The 17,026-nt window shown below is 43.9% G+C and overlaps 1 protein-coding gene across 2 annotated transcripts in view; it reads right to left on the reverse strand.

Annotated features, from left to right (window-relative positions):
• Positions 1 to 2,045: 2,045 nt before the first annotated feature.
• The window catches only part of SORL1 (sortilin related receptor 1), a 65,252-nt gene continuing 50,271 nt past the window's right edge, over positions 2,046 to 17,026 (reverse strand). The window contains exons 40-49 of one of the 2 annotated variants that reach the window (XM_069948789.1): positions 14,891 to 14,987; positions 14,276 to 14,460; positions 13,575 to 13,694; positions 13,009 to 13,173; positions 12,295 to 12,469; positions 11,443 to 11,549; positions 10,482 to 10,674; positions 9,242 to 9,454; positions 7,524 to 7,623; positions 2,046 to 7,315 (exon numbers count right to left, since the gene is read on the reverse strand). In XM_069948789.1, coding sequence (XP_069804890.1) covers positions 7,556 to 7,623; positions 9,242 to 9,454; positions 10,482 to 10,674; positions 11,443 to 11,549; positions 12,295 to 12,469; positions 13,009 to 13,173; positions 13,575 to 13,694; positions 14,276 to 14,460; positions 14,891 to 14,987 — 1,323 coding nt within the window. In that variant the 3' untranslated portion in view covers positions 2,046 to 7,315; positions 7,524 to 7,555. Of the gene's footprint in view, positions 7,624 to 9,241; positions 9,455 to 10,481; positions 10,675 to 11,442; positions 11,550 to 12,294; positions 12,470 to 13,008; positions 13,174 to 13,574; positions 13,695 to 14,275; positions 14,461 to 14,890; positions 14,988 to 17,026 lie in introns of both variants that reach the window. The other variant, XM_069948787.1, reaches the window with a different exon arrangement.

Consider the following 17,026-nt stretch of genomic DNA (forward strand, 5'->3'; position numbering starts at 1 on the left):
AGACCCCGCTATGCAGACCATGCCCCTCCTCCACTTCCCCTCTCACCCAGTACAGGGAGCTCTTAAACCAAAGCAAAGCTCTTAAACCAAGTTACAATTTTGAAAAACTGTGAGCTCTTAAACCAAAACGCTCTTAATCCAAGTTACTCTTAAACCAAGGTACCACTGTATTTAATCAAATATTCAAAACATTCAGTATGGGGGAACTCCACGGCGTGCTATTAGTGGTTATTCACGGTTGTCGGAGGAATGTTCTAAGTACTATTATAGTCTTCATTCTAGGTTACTAACAGCCCAGTGTTATATTGATCTGATGGAACCAGTGGAATGGCCATTCCATCTGGTTCCATCAGATCAATATAACACTGGGCTGTTGTACACTAAGCTATCTATCTATACTAACTTATCAGCTGCTGTATGTCCTGCAGGAAGTGGTGTTTTATTTTCAGTCTGACACAGTGTTCTCTGCTGACATCTCTGGCCGAGACAGGAACTGTCCAGAGCAGAAGTTTTCTATGTGAATCCCCAAAGAAAACTTTTCCTGTCTGGGCCAGAGATGTCAGCAGAGAGCACTGTGTCAGACTGAAAATAAAACACCACTTCCTGCAGGAGATACAGCAGCTGATAAGTATGGGAAGACTTGAGATTTTTAAATTGAAGTAAATTACAAATCTCTATAACTTTATGACACCAGTTAATTAGAAAGAAAAAGACTTTCACTGGAGTACCCATTTAAAGAATGGGATGCACTACCAGCTACAAAGGCATGATGGTAGTTGTAGTTTTGCAACAGCTGCGGAGCCACAGGCTGGGGAACAGACTGCAACCCGGGCTGTCAGGACATGAAGTTTTCCAACTACTGGACAACCACAAGTTAAAGAACACCACATTTCATGTTCCTCTTTTATTTCATGCACTAGGACTCATCCCCGGACTCTACTGCCATCTACAGGTCACTTCCTCTGATTTTAGACAACAGTTTTTCTATTAGTAACCTACATCTCCCAGCATTCATTTTGTTTACCGTATTTCCCCTTATAAATAGGCCACGATGAGAAATAACGAACAAAGTTTTTGATCCAAATAATTTTTAATGCAGAGGCAAAAAAAACAAACAAAAAAACAAAAACAAGAAAGAACATTGAATCCAAAAATTGTGCAAAACACAGAACAAAAAGAAAGGCACAATTAAAGTGAACTAGAGAATGTCTGATGCAGAGTAACCTACAGGGGGAAGGAATAACGGAGGGCAGAGCGGCGTGTATATACAGGGGAGCGGTACGCAGGTTACACTGTAACTATACCGGGTTACTGAGAACAGATCTGATGCAGTTTATTACAGAACACATAAGCACTCCGACAGAACCAAGTAAACAAGGCGTCCCTTTACCATTCGAGGAGCAGCAGCCGGGGACGGTAAATGATAAGAGAAGACACAAAGACAAGACCTAAGTCTAGTTCATTGGGTATAAAACACAGGAAATGTTTCAGACGGTTCTTTAAAGGGGAACTCCGACTTAGAGCTGATGGGAATTGTAGTTTTGCAACAGCTGGAGGGCCGAAGATTCCCCATCCCTGTATTAGGGAATTGTATTGTGAGCAAAAGGGGAAAAAGCAGTAAAACAATACACTGTCTGTGTATCATGTGTGTAAGAACGTACCATCTAGTATACTGTATATAGTAGCAGGATCTGTGGCTCTCCTAGCATGTTAGAAGTTGTAGTTTTGAGCCAGCTGTAGAGGCACAGGTTAGGGGAATATTATTATTATTATTATTATTATTGTTGTTAATTTTTAAAGCTCCCTTGATTCCATAACTCTGTACATAGGATAAGGGGCTACCATACAGAACGTAACAAGAAAACATGAATAAAAGGGAAAAAATACAGAAAAAAAATTCCATGGGGGGGATTTATCAAACTAGTGTAAAGTAGAATTGGCCCAGTTGCCCCTAGCAACCAATCAGATTCCACCTTTCATCCCTCACAGACTCTTTGGAAAATAAAAGGGGGAATCTGATTGGTTGCTAGGGGCAACTGGGCCTATTCTACTTTACACCAGTTTGATAAATCTCCCCACATGTGTTTACTGTGATGAGTATTTCCAATCGAAATCAATTGGAAGTAGATGATAAAGAGCAGGGATGGGGAAGCTTCGGCCCCCCAAAACTACAATTCCCATCATGCCTGGACAGCCAAAGCTTCGCCTGGCTGTCCAGGCATGATGGGAACTGTAGTTTTTTTAACAGCTGGAGAGCCGAAGATTCCTCATCTTTGACATAGGCTTGGGTCTCCAAACTGCGGCCCTCCAGCTGTTGCAAAACCACAATTCCCATCATGCCTGGACAGCTAAAGCTTTGGATATGGCAGTCCAGGCATGATGAGAAATGTAGTATTGCAACAGCTGGAGGGCCGCAGTTTGAAGACCCATGACATAAGAGTTTCCATGTGGATTTACATGAACTACAATAAACTCAATGGAGCCACCGGTGCCCTGGTTTTGCAGACTGACCATCCCTGCCCCTTACATCAATGCATTCTGGGATGGATACTATTAGCACTCACAATATAATTTCCTAATATTTCATGCAGCTCAGATCTAGAGCGTCCCTTTAAATACAGATAGACGGTGATTAAGTCCTGGAAGAAATCAAGAGTAAAAAATAGCATTGTCAGATTCCAGGTAGATTTCTAGTGCACTTGGAGAAGGAAAGCCGTCCTCTGATTGGCTGCAGCTCCACAATTAAATCTAGATATATTAGTCGGATATATGGTAACATGCGTTACTGGAATGTATGATAAGTGGACGGGGGGCGCCGCTGCACAACGCACCAACGTCCAGTGATATGGCACAACTAGTCATTTCATATTGCTTACAATAGGGAGGGTACATGAATGTGCAAATATATATCGTACCTATGCTGCGTGCACAGAACGAGGGAATGTACAAGACCTCACAGGTAACATTTAATTAGATAACCTTTGATTTACTTATTTTTCCTTAAGTATAAGATACATTACACAGTCACAGAGCTGCATTCTTAATTCTGCTCACGAGTCAGCACTATGCTTCTCAGTATGCTGTATTGTGGCAGATGTAGTGGTTATACTATGCAGTAGCTTGTGTTAAAGGGGTTATCCAGCGCTACAAAAACATGGCCACTTTTCCCCCTACTGTTGTCTCCAGGTCAGGTGCGGTTTGCAATTAAGCTCCATTTATTTCAATGGAACTGAGTTTCAAAACCCCACCCAAACTGGAGACAACAGTAGGGGGAAAGTGGCCATGTTTTTGTAGCGCTGGATAACACCTTTAACCATTGGGTTTAAGAGGTTTAACTCATGGGTCTTAATAAAATCTGTAACAGAGGCCCAAAAGGTCCATTGAGTACTATATAAAGTCGAGTAATGCATTGTGTGAGATAATGATTGTTGTATATCCCACAATGCAATACAGCAGAGCATGCCCTATGCAAATACAGGAGCAGCAGCTGGGAGATCTAGAAAGGTGCAAATAGACCGGCAGAATTCAGAGTTAAGCTCTGGCTGTGACTATAGCAATGTTCCCCAACCTGTGGCTCCTCACCTGTCGAATAACTACAACTCTCAGCATGCCCTTACATTTACAGGATCTCCGGTTGTTGCAAAACTATAACTCCCAGCATGCCATGGTAGTACACAGATAGTAGTTTTGCAATAGCTGGAATCACAGGATGGGGAACATCAGACTCAGTGTAAAACATGACACAAATTGTACATGAAGATTCACATCTTAGAAAGCAGCGGGCGTGGGACGGGATTTCATACCGTAACGTGTTCTTGGAGAAAAATTTTGGCAATTTTTAGATGCTGGTGATTTAGATGAGAGAGAATTAAGGATAAAAAGAGAAAAATTTTTGCAACCAACAATGTGATTTCTTTTTTCTCGGCCAATGCGATTATAGACGTATAGAAAAATATCTCTGACACAAATGGCGCACACGGACATTCACACATGGACTAGATACATAGTTACAAAGATGTATGAAAACGGCCGGGCCGAACCCCGGTGTACCTAATACAACAACTAGCCGCATGACAGCCCACGCTCCTGCACTGCACTGACTTGGCACTACGCTAACATTCCTGAGATTTTAGGGCCCTGATACAAGTCGACTTTTCGATGCTCGGCTGAGACATACGTGTGTCGAGAGTGTAACAATGACGTTCACATATTGGGGGACGACTGACTGGAGGAGAGATTATAAGTGGTAATGGGACTTCTAATAGGGAACTGGTCAACTATGAAGGTTCCTGTACCTTACAATCGTCCTAAGGGGGGGTGATTCGCACCACTAGACAATCTTCCCACATGAAAATCTACATTGATCTAATTCATCGGATGCGGCTGTGGACTTGGAAAGATGGCAGATTTTATGTTTTCATCCTGGTTACTAAAAGCAAGAAAGGATCTTAAAAATGGGGAGAAATTCATACGTCATGTCTATTACTATTCATTATACGATGATTACAGAAGACTGGACTGGCCCTTTAAAGAGTGGGAGGACAAATTGAGTACATGTCCCTAAAAAGAGGGGTCCAGCTAAGGACTACAACAGTGTCCTCCAACCTGTGACTCTCCAGCTGCTGCAAAACGAGAAGACACAACAGCACTACATGTGCAGTTAACCCTGGGGTACCAGCCTTGGATCCCTGATGACCAGGGAAGAATGGGTACTGTAAGGGCACTACTGTGTGTACAGAACTAAAGGGCCTTTTACAGGGGCCATTTATCGGCCATGAGCAGCGCAACAAACGCTTCTCCTCCTGTGTAAGGGCCAGTTCACCGGAATAAAAGAGGCAGAATTTTGCGGCGGAGAGGTCCCGCCAGCCTCTGTGTCATACAGGCGCCTCCTCTCTCTGTGCCTCTCCTGCCAATTCTTCCCAGCAGAGAGGCGCAGAGAGAAAAGGCGCGTGAGCCCTCCCATAGACCGCCTGTATGACACGGAGGCTAGCAGGATTCCGCAGCGGAATTCCGCCAGTTTTACTCTGTGTGAACTGACCCTAACAGTGATGCCAGGAAAATGCTCGACCCTTGGCTGATCATGTCTTTAAAGGCTTCGAAATTTATCATTATCGGCAGCACCTCTTCCTGTGTGAACAGGGTTATGTGAGGCCGATAACAATAAAGGGAAATTGACAGCATGGATATGTATATATCTGTGCTGTCAATTTCCATATCACACAGCAGTACATACTTACCTAGTGTGCTGCTGTGATCCGGTATCCTATTCTCTGGTTTCTCCAGCTGGAGCAGGAGGTGGCCTGAAGGCAGTTGCTCGAAGGGAGAGCTGGAGAATAGGATCAAAGTGGCAGTGAACTTCGTAAGTATGTACTGCTGTGTGATCTGGAAACTGACAGCACGGATATATGTATATTTGTGGTATCAGTTTACATGGCTGCATGAAGGATACATGGATCGTTTGTGCAGCCCGGCCGCTAAATTTGTCATGCCGTGCAGAGGCACTGCAAATGAGCGCTAATTTCACTGAACGGTGCTTGTTTGCAGCTCCCACCACGTGGGACATTTATGAAGACCGGCATATTCGTACATCGGTCTTAAATTAGGCCCCGCCCCCAATTACACTGCCAGCTTTACAAAGAGGCGAAGGTGAAACTGGTCTGAGCTGAAATCTACACCTGATCCTAAGGAGGTGTAGATTTCTGCCATGATTTCCGCCTCCTGCACGCCTTGACGTGCCCTCCTCCCCCCTTGCCCACCCATCGGGCGGGCGGGGAAATACGGCTGGTGTAAGCCAGGGCCGCAAGTTTAATAAATCTCCCCCATATATTTTATGAGAAGGAAAACTTTTCTTTAATAGTTGTACAATGGGGGAGGGGGATGTGTTAGGTCCTCCCATCTTCTTCAGGTCCTACATGAGGCACTGTAATAGTGGGGCCCTCAAAGCACCTGTTCATCCATGGACATCAGGGATCCTTTTCTATCAATAACAACTCCTACCATGACATCCCCTGATAAGAGCTGTAATTCTTCTACAGTTAAAGAGTCACAGGTTGGGGGGACGCTGGACTATAGGCCGCGGCTACACACTCATACTGGCACACTGTAGCGGCAGTCAGCTGCGGTAGAACTTGCCGCCAAAACAGGTAGAGTCCATAAAAATCACAGTGAGGAACAAAGTGCAGAAAGCGATTCACGTCACACAGATTAATAATAATAACATTAATAATAAAAGATGCAAATAATATATATATACTCTATATACAGTCACAATCCTGAACGCTGCTGCTGTGGCGTGGCCCTGGAGAAAACAAACCCAAACCGCCACACTACGGAAATGTTATCACCAGGTATGGACTGGGAGGATGACGGGGACAGCTCAGGACGGTCATCAGGTGAGCAATGTGACAAAACGTGATAGTGTGACAAAGGACAACCAGTATTTTCTCCTAACGCTAAATACTCCATGTCACTGTTTTATCTGTCCCTGGGAAAGCTGGGTAACAGCTGAGACATCTGCCATACAGCTCCCACATTTTGTCTCTCCCCGGAATGGCCAATCTGCCTTGTTATACAGTAATGCATTCCCTTGTAGGCCGATTTGTTAGTCAGGAGTGTGAGAAAGCTGTGTGTTAACCCGTGTAAGGGCCGTCCTATTGGTTTTAACACAGCTTTCCAAGAGTCCTGAATGGCCTGTCTGCTTAAAAATACAGCCATACATCCTTTTCTAGAGCCATCTGTTAGTCAGGATTATAAGAAAGCTGAGTAATAATCTTATGGGACTATATACTATGCATCCCTTGATGGACAGATCTGTGATTTAGGCTACTAAAATAAGCTATAATACAGCTGTGGAAAAGTCGAGAGATATTTGCATTGGTTCCTGTTATGGCAGCCTATCAGCCGCCACCCAACTTTCCCAGGAAACAAACATGACTGTGAAACAACTAGTAGGGGACTGGGGGACACAGTGAAGGGTCATCTATAACAGACTGGAGATGAGTGGCCAGCAAACACGGTCCAAAACAATTAGCCCCTTCAGCGCTGCTCCCCAAACCTACAAACACCGGCAAAAAAGTGATGGCCGTTCAGAAGCTACGGCCTGCGGTGCGCCGACCAGTCTCCTCCTGTAACCAGAGTCCTGCGGAGAAGTCAGTAAGGCAGCTCGCGAACGCCCACAATCATAAGCGAGGCGTTCAGGGTGAGCCGGCGGTGCTCAGGCTCTATACATATATATATATATATAAATATATTACATATCTTCACATTTACAGCGGACAATAGGGCGAAGGTCGGACCGCGCTGAAGGGGTCACAATCTGTGGACAGAAACAGCCAGATTTGGTTAACAAGAGCCTTATTCTGCATTTCACAGTTGACTACGACATAGGTCTGGTGTGGGTTTTTTTCCCGTTTTTTTCCTTCCTTTTTTGGCCCATATAAAAATAACGTATCGCAACTGAAAAAGTGCTGGAAATCCAAGAGAACAGGCAGACGATTCCTCGGAAAAAAAAAGATAATATTTACATCATTTGGTTTAAACCCGAGAGATGTGAGCTTCACGCTATCACCATGGGGACGTCATCTGAGAAACCGGTGATCATCGGGGCATCGTCATCATCATCACCTGAAAGAAGAAGAGAAGACGGTATAGCCGCGCATCACATTCTGGGCAGATCTGTTATTAGGAAGTGTAGGAAAGCTGAGTGATGACCCCAGTGAGAGCTGTAAATGCAGCCTATGGGTTGTCACTAGAGATGAATGAACCTTGAGCACCCTCAAGTCCTATTGTTCGGCATTTGGTAATCAACGATCCGACCTTAAAGAGAATGTGTCATCAGAAAATGACTTATTGTATAAATAATGGGGGAGATTTATCATACTGGTGTAAAGTAGAACTGGCTCAGTTGCCCCTAGCACCCAACGTGATCCCACCTTTCATTCCTCACAGACTCCTTGTAAAATGAAAGGTGGAATCTGATTGGTTGCTAGGGGCAACTAAGACAATTCTACTTTACACCATGTTTGATAAATCTCCCCGAATGTTTTTATGTTAATCATATTTTTTAGGAATTTCTGGTGACATTTTTTTTAATTTTACATTTTTCTATCTATATTATAAAACAATCCTGAATCTTGCAGTTGAGACTTCCTGTTGTGGTGATAAGAGGAGGCTGCTATAAAGTTATCTGTACAGCATTGCAGCGTCATGCAACACCAGTAGATACTAGGAGAGACAGTAGCAGCTCCCTGTGGAATGACCTCTTGTGAATTGTTTCACATTCATCTCAAGGGGACAGACTTTCTACTGTCAAAATAATCGGATTCGGCAACGCTATCTGAACCCGAATCCTATGATTTCTCACAGATGCAAAAGTTGGATGCAGTCCGAGGGAGTCCTGGAAGCTATAGGCTGGATCTATTTTTTTCTGGCAGCCTTAGGGCTGCATCCAACTTCTGCAGCCACAGGGAATCAAACGCCGAGCATTCGGGTTCGGATAGCGTTGCCAAACCCAAACATTTTGACAGGTCCACTCATCAGTACTTAAAGGGAACCTGTCATCCCCCGTGCCGACCCCCCGCTAGAGCCCCCTATACTTACCTGATCGCGGAAGGTCCTGCTTCTTGATCCGGTCCGGTGACGGAGATTTCAGCGCCCAAAGCCCAGCACACGCGCGCTCCTGAGTTGAGTCTGACGCTCATAAAGAATGAATGGAGCGTCGGACTCACCATTCATTCTCTATGGGCATCAGACTCATCTCAGGAGCGATCAGGTAAATATAGGGGGCTCTAGTGGGGGGTCAGGAGCCGGTCACCCCGGCACGGGGGGTGACAGGTCCTCTTTAACAGTCTGACAGTCTGGTTGATAGAGATACAGTGTAAGGCTGGGTCCACACTATGTTTTTGCAATCCGTTTTCTTCATCCGTTTTTGCAAAAAAAAGGATGAAAAACAGATGGTAAAAAACTGTTTTGATCCAATTTTCCATTGACTTCCATTATAAAAAAAAACAGATCAAAACAAATCCGTTTTTTTTTTAACGTACACAAAAACGTAGCTGACCTTATTTTTGTGTACCTTAAAAAAAACAGATGCGTTTTGATCCGTTTTTTTGCAAAAAAAAAAAATAGCAAAAACGTAGTGTGGACCTAGCCTAAAAATCACAGTCTTTTCAATATGTGGATGTCAGGTATCTAGCCGGTTGTCAGACTGCGGTCAGAGAAGCAGCAAAGAAGTTCACTGTACCTATATCATCCCCGGACGAGAAGATGGCGGCTCCAAGGCGCGAGCTGTAGTGACTGTTTGCAAACGCAGTGAAGCTGTTCTGAAGTCTCCGGTGACGCATATACAGTATAACAAAGCCGCAGCCGGTGGCCACGAGGAGCAGGAACAGCACAGGGACCACTATAGAAGCCACATCGGAGGACTGGACGCTGGTGGACGGCAGGGAGTCCATTCCTGCAAACAACAGAACACAAGCACCTTCTTTATAATGTACCGTGAGTTTCAAAATCTTCACTTACTGGAGACTGGAAAGTAAATGGAGACCTTTATGTTTTTATCTAGTTGTCTTGAAAATTGTCTATTATTTATTTAGCTACAAAAAAAACAAGTACATCTATACAGTATATATATTTAAAGGGATTTTCTGGCAAAATTGTTTTTCTGGTCTTAAAGTTATATAGATTTCTAATTAAAGGCCCTATTCCACGGAACGATTATCGTTCGTATTCGGCCGATATCGGCCGCTACGGACGATAATCGTCCGGTAGAATAGAGTGCAACGATCAGCCGACATCGTTCATGTCGGCTGATGGTTGCAGTCGCTTGTTTTTCAACATGTTGAAAAACAAGCGACTGATATAGCAGCGATCTGCTGTCGTCGCTCCATTGAATAGGAGCATCGGCAGCAGACGCTGCTATATCCTATGGGCTGCCCGGACGATCAGAGATCCCCCGGGCAGCCCCCCCGCAGCTCCCCGCCGCCCCCTCCCGCTCGCTGCAGCCGCGTTGAATAGCGGCGGCAGCGAGCGGGGAACGAGGAGCAAACGAGCGCTGAGAGCGCTCGTTTGCTCCTCTAAACGACCTGTGGAATAGGGGCATTACTCTCTGAATAATTCCAGTCATGGACAGAGGAGTCAGCAGACAGCACTGTGTCAGACTTGAAAGAATACACCGCTTCCCGCAGGACATGCAGCAGCTGATAAGTACTGGAAGACTGGAGATTTTTAAAGAATAGAAAATTACAAATCAGTATAAGTTTCTGATTTGAATTTTTGTTTTCACTGGTGTACCTCTTTAAAATAAAAGAAGTATAAAAATATAGGAAAATGCTGTAGAATAGTATATACCCAAATATAACAACTATCATAAAAAATAAAATATCTATAATCCCTGGGGCCCTTGTGGTTTTAGATTACATTTACATCATTAGGTAATGCCATTTACCTAACATCCCCCTCCCTTCTAACAACCGAAATCTGACCTGTTCCGAGATTGTCATACAGAAGCATCGCCGACTCCCCACAGATCTGACCGCTGTACAGACATCGCGCCTGAACGCTAAACGTATAGCTGTGACCCAGTTTCAGGTTGGAGATCTTAAAGTAGCTCTCGGTCGTATTTCCCAGCGAGGTGGAGATGTTATTCGAGCTGTCAAACATGTGGACCTCATAACCCTGCAGCAAGCGGAGAACAATACAGATAATATATAGTATCATTAATATAATGTAACTGATCACCCTGCCACAGGATAATGTATGTATGTACATAGTGACCCCACCAGCAGAACAGTGAGTGCAGCTCTGGAGTATAAGGCTATGTTCACACAACGTAAGTTCTGTACTAATCACGGCCGTTGTTTCAGAGGAATTCGGATGCGGGCGCGCACAGATGTGCACGCATCCGAATTCAGCGGCACTAAAGATATCCGGCCGGTACTGCAGTACAGACCGGGATGATCACAAAGTGTGAACATAGCCTAATACAGGATGTAACTTAGGATCAGTACAGGATCAGTAATGTAATGTATGTACACAGTGACCCCCACCAGCAGAATAGTGAGTGCAGGGGTATAATACAGGATGTAACTCAGGATCAGTACAGGATCAGTAATGTAATGTATGTACACAGTGACCCCACCAGCAGAATAGTGAGTGCAGCTCTGGAGTATAATACAGGATCAGTACAGGATCAGTAATGTAATGTAGACAGTAACCCCACCAGCAGAATAGTGAGTGCAGCTCTGGAGTATAATACAGGATATAACTGAGGATCAGTACAGGATCAGTAATGTAATGTATGTACACAGTGACCCCACCAGCAGAATAGTGAGTGCAGCTCTGGAGTATAATACAGGATGTAACCCAGGATCAGTACAGGATAAGTAATGTATGTATACAGTGAGTCTACTAGTACTTTATATGTAGATGAAGGACAATGCTTACTCTGGATTCATTGAAGTATTTCTCTCTTAGTGCTAGGCTCTTCCAAAACAGTAGAACATGATCTTTTTCAATAATGAGCTTCAAGGCCTCTGGAGCAGAGAGAGGAACTAAAAAATAAGCAAAAAAAACATGAAATTATGACGAACTCAAATTCGCCATTCCATGTTATTCAGTAAATCTCATGAGTACTATAATGTGTGTGAAAATGTATTGGTCATTCAGGCCTCACTGAGAATGCTGGGAAGAAGGATATGCAATGAAGCACTCTTGCACCACTCTTGCTTTCTCTACAAGTCATTATTTGTGCTCTTTAAGAAGCTTGAGAACGTGACTGGGGATTAAATAAGCCAACCCAGAAGATGAAGTGACTCATCTGTAGATGGCTAATTCTGGCTGATGAGCGACAAAAACCCCAAAATAGTTGGCTACACATAAGCTTGACGTCAGATAAACCCTGCCGGGATGAGAGTGCAGGGGCAGCCAGCCAGCAACACTGTTTACATGAGCCGTCTCAGTGGGGAGGGGGGAGTTCAGTGTGGAGACGGAGTGAACAGCTCACACACAGTTTTCTATGTCTTGATCAGAAAGCAGCAGGCTCAGAACTTGGGGAAGGAGACTGAAAAGACAACAACTATAGAATGAATTGTTAATCTCCAGAAAGGGGGATGATTCAACATGTTTTTTTTTTATCTGAGTGAAATAGCTATTTAAATCCCCAGTTATATTCTGAAATTTCTTAAAGGGGCTTAAAGGGAGTGAAGGGATGCACACCCTGCCTGTAAGCCAAGTGACATTCTAGTCCTGTGACTTCTTCCCCTCCCCCATGTCAAGAATTATCTGCCGCCATCTAACCTGTGCTGACTTTGGTGCTGGACTCTTTGCTCATGTTCCGCAGCTGGACGATCACATTGTATTTCCCTCCCGGCTCCAGGTTCCCGATCCTGAACTCTATGGTGCTGTTTCGGGAGTTGACTTTGTAACTCTTCTCCGTCTTCATTATTAAATCTTTCATGGACACAATGTATGCCTGAAATAAGAACATGTCTGTAATGAACAGAGAAGGACTGTATGGCACTCATATAGAGACACACGCCATACAGCTCCACCAATACAGACTGCTTATAGATCTTCATTATTAGGCTGGGTTCACACTTGGTTTTTGCAATCAGTTTTATGCAAAAAAAATGATGTAAAAGGAATGAAAAAGCAAATTCATTAGCGTGCATCTGTCTAGATCCATTTTTTCCATTTACTTCCATTATAAAAAAAAAGGACCAAAAGATAGATCAAAACGCATGGTCGACCACATTTTTTTGTACACTAAAAAAAGGATGTGTTTTGATCCCTTTTTTTATGATGGAATTCAATGGAAAAAATGGATGTAGACAGATGCACACAAATGCATTCCGTTTTACATCTTTTTTTTTTTTTTATGTGCATAAAACGGGTTGCAAAAACACAGTGTCAACCCAGCCATATATATGTAAGGTCTCTGCTTGCTGGTATCATGAATGCTTCTCTATAATAAACAGGAATATCCGATCTCTGAGGGCGGAGATAACTCACTAGTTCACTGTCGGGAGAGTCGTATGGAGATTCCCACTTCATGACGATATATGTTTTATCCACATTCACGGCGTGGAGATGGCGAGGCGGCAGACGGTTGTCAGGAATCATTTTGACCACAGCATAATCTGATGGAGGTCCCATATAGGGGGATGTGACCCGCACCTGAGAAGAAAGAGTCTTATTATCTAATCCACAACATATTAAAAAAAAATTCTTTCAAATCAACTCAAATCTCAAGTCTTCCAGTACTTATCAGCTGCTGTATGTCCTGCAGGAAGTGGTGTATTATTTTTAGCCTGACACAGTGCTCTCTGCTGCCACCTCTGTCCATGTCAGGAATTGTCCAGAGCAGTAGAAAATTCCCATAGAAAACCTCTCCTGCTCTCTAGACTGGAAAGAATACACCACTTCCTGCTGATAAGTAATGGAAGACTTGAGATTTTTTGATTGAAGTAAATTACAAATCTCCAGCACTTTCTGGCACCAGTTGATTTGAAAGAATTTTGCTTTTGCACTACCCCTTTAAGTAGCATTAGCTGCAATGCAAGTTTATGTTTCCTCACCAAGAATAAGTACTGCTCGTCCCTGTTCACATTTATAGTCACGTCGTGAAGAGTTGTTGTCACGTTCAGCGGATTCCTGTGCAGCTCTGAGAAAGACGTGGCGTAAAACACACCATAGGTCTGGACACAGGAGATCAGAAGAAATGTTACTATGGATCATCTGCACTAACTTTTCACCTACTATAAAAGGATGTCCGGAGGTCACATCTACACCAGGTTATCTCTTTATGACACAGAGCTAATATTGAATCATCTCATTGTACATTACTGAATTCTACTGTCCAAGGTTTTCTTCTCTATTCACATCTAAAGCTGCGCTTGCAAACCAACAGATATATCTGCTGCCCCCTGCTGGTTGAGTGTCTAGTTATTACCCCCTGTAATAACACTGAAGCAGAGGTTGCAGCAGTCTGGTGTTAGTTATCGTAATGCAGAGGTAGAGAACCTTGGCTTTCCAGCTGTTGCAAAACTACAACTCCCATCATGCCTGGACAGCCAAAGCTTTAGCTTTGGCTGTCCAGGCATGATGGGAGTTGTAGTTTTGCAACAGCAGGAGAGCCAAGGTTCCCTACCCCTGTTGTAAAGTCTATGTGGCAGCCAGATGAATAGTGAATACAGATCTGGATGTGACTGGAGCATAAGACATGATACAGACAAAAGGAATAAGGAGATACATAAAATACAATTCTTACGATTCTTACCACATTCCTGATGCCCACCCAGCTGCACTCCACTGCCGTCTGATTTATCACTTTTGCTTTAAGACTTGGGGCCGGCGGTCTTGTACCCTTGGTGATTAAGTGTTCGAATGCCACAGAGCTCTCGCCATAGGAAGACTTTGCCCAAGCAGAAATCTCATATTCTGTCTGAGCTGTCAGATTGGTGACTAAGACAACATAAAAGACCAAAAAATAATAATAATTAAGATGTACAGAAGCGTTACCAGTGCAAATGAGATGTCATCCAGTGTCCAAATAAATCATGCTACATACAGTACTGATCCTAAGTTACATCCTTTATTATCCAGAGCTGCACTCAGTATTCTGCTGGTGGGGTCACTCTGTACATACATTATATTACTGATCCTGTACTGATCCTGAGTTACATCCTGTATTATACTCCAGAGCTGCGCTCACTATTCTGCTGGTGGGGTCACTGTATGCAAACATTACATTAATTATCCTATGTTAAAACATTTTTCAGAGCCTGGATAAGGATGTTGAGGTGAGTTACATACTGGGAGGTGTTGTATACAGTATGCATGCTGACAAGTCTTGTAAATGCTGATCATGGCATTACAGGGACATAAAATTCACCTGTCTGTGATATGCTTCGTCCATCAAGCTGTAAAGTTCTTCTTTCCTGAACGTGTGTGTCAAACTCCCAGGATAAAGTCACTGTATAACCTGTTATCTGAAAAACAATCCGGACACCTTGTGCTGTTAAGGTACCACCACTAGAACAGTTGTGTGAAGACACTGGAGACATTGCAGGAGTCAATTTGGAGGAGTACAAACAGGAAGAGCAAGAATAAAGATGGAAAAGTGCGAAGGAGAGTGCATATAGGAAGAATAAAGATGGAAGAGTGCGGAGGAGAGTGCATATAGGAAGAATAAAGATGGAAGAGTGCAGAGGAGAGTGCATATAGGAAGAACAGAGATGGAAGAGAGCAGAGGAGAGTGCATATAGGAAGAATAGAGATGGAAGAGTGCGAAGGAAAGTGCATATAGAAAGAATAGAGATGGAAGAGTGCAGAGGAGAGTGCATATAGGAAGAATAAAGATGGAAGAGTGCAGAGGAGAGTGCATATAGGAAGAATAGAGATGGAAGAGTGCAGAGGAGAGTGCATATAGGAAGAACAGAGATGGAAGAGAGCAGAGGAGAGTGCATATAGGAAGAATAAAGATGGAAGAGTCCGAAGGAAAGTGCATATAGGAAAAACAGAGATGGAAGAGAGCAGAGGAGAGTGCATATAGGAAGAATAAAGATGGAAGAGTGCGGAGGAGAGTGCATATAGGAAGAATAGAGATGGAAGAGTGCGGAGGAGAGTGCATATACGAAGAATTAAGATGGAAGAGTGCAGAGGAGAGTGCATATAGGAAGAATAAAGATGGAAGAGTGCGGAGGAGAGTGCATATAGGAAGAATAAAGATAGAAGAGTGCGAAGGAAAGTGCATATAGGAAGAATAAAGATGGAAGAGTGCAGAGGAGAGTGCATATAGGAAGAATAAAGATGGAAGAGTGCGAAGGAGAGTGCATATAGGAAGAACAGAGATGGAAGAGTGCAGAGGAGAGTGCATATAGGAAGAATAAAGATGGAAGAGTGCGGAGGAGAGTGCATATAGGAAGAATAAAGTTGGAAGAGTGCAGAGGAGAGTGCATATAGGAAGAACAGAGATGTAAGAGTGCGGAGGAGAGTGCATATAGGAAGAATAAAGATGGAAGAGTGCGGAGGAGAGTGCATATAGGAAGAACAGAGATGGAAGAGTGCAGAGGAGAGTGCATATAGGAAGAACAGAGATGGAAGAGTGCAGAGGAGAGTGCATATAGGAAGAATAAAGATGGAAGAGTGCGGAGGAGAGTGCATATAGGAAGAATAAAGTTGGAAGAGTGCAGAGGAGAGTGCATATAGGAAGAATGAAGATAAAAGAGTGCAGAGGAGAGTGCATATAGGAAGAATAAAGATGGAAGAGTGCAGGGGAGAGTGCATATAGGAAGAATAGAGATGGAATTGTGCAGAGGAGAGTGCATATAGGAAGAAGAAGAATAAGGATGGAAGAGTGCAGAAAAGGAGAGATAATGGAGGAATACAGGAAGCAGAGGAGGAGACATGATGGAAGAATGCAGGGAGCAGAGGAGGAGACATGATGGAAGAATGCAGGAAGCAGAGGAGGAGACATGATGGAAGAATGCAGGGAGCAGAGGAGGAGACATGATGGAAGAATGCAGGAATCAGAGGAGGAGATATGATGGAAGAATGCAGGGAGCAGAGGAGGAGACATGATGGAAGAATGCAGGGAGCAGAGGAGGAGACATGATGGAAGAATGCAGGGAGCAGAGGAGGAGACATGATGGAAGAATGCAGGGAGCAGAGGAGGAGACATGATGGAAGAATGCAGGGAGCAGAGGAGGAGACATGATGGAAGAATGCAGGAAGCAGAGGAGGAGATATGATGGAAGAATGCAGGAAGCAGAGAAACAGACATGATGGAAGAATGCAGGGAGCAGAGGAGGAGACATGATGGAAGAATGCAGGAAGCAGAGGAGGAGACATGATGGAAGAATGCAGGGAGCAGGGGAGGAGATATGATGGAAGAATGCAGGGAGCAGAGGAGGAGACATGATGGAAGAATGCAGGAATCAGAGGAGGAGACATGATGGAAGAATGCAGGAAGCAGAGGAGGAGACATGATGGGAGAATGCAGGGAGCAGAGGAGGAGACATGATGGAAG

Source organism: Dendropsophus ebraccatus, chromosome 12 (genome assembly GCF_027789765.1).
Source record: "Dendropsophus ebraccatus isolate aDenEbr1 chromosome 12, aDenEbr1.pat, whole genome shotgun sequence".
Classification (NCBI taxonomy): Eukaryota; Metazoa; Chordata; class Amphibia; order Anura; family Hylidae; genus Dendropsophus; species Dendropsophus ebraccatus.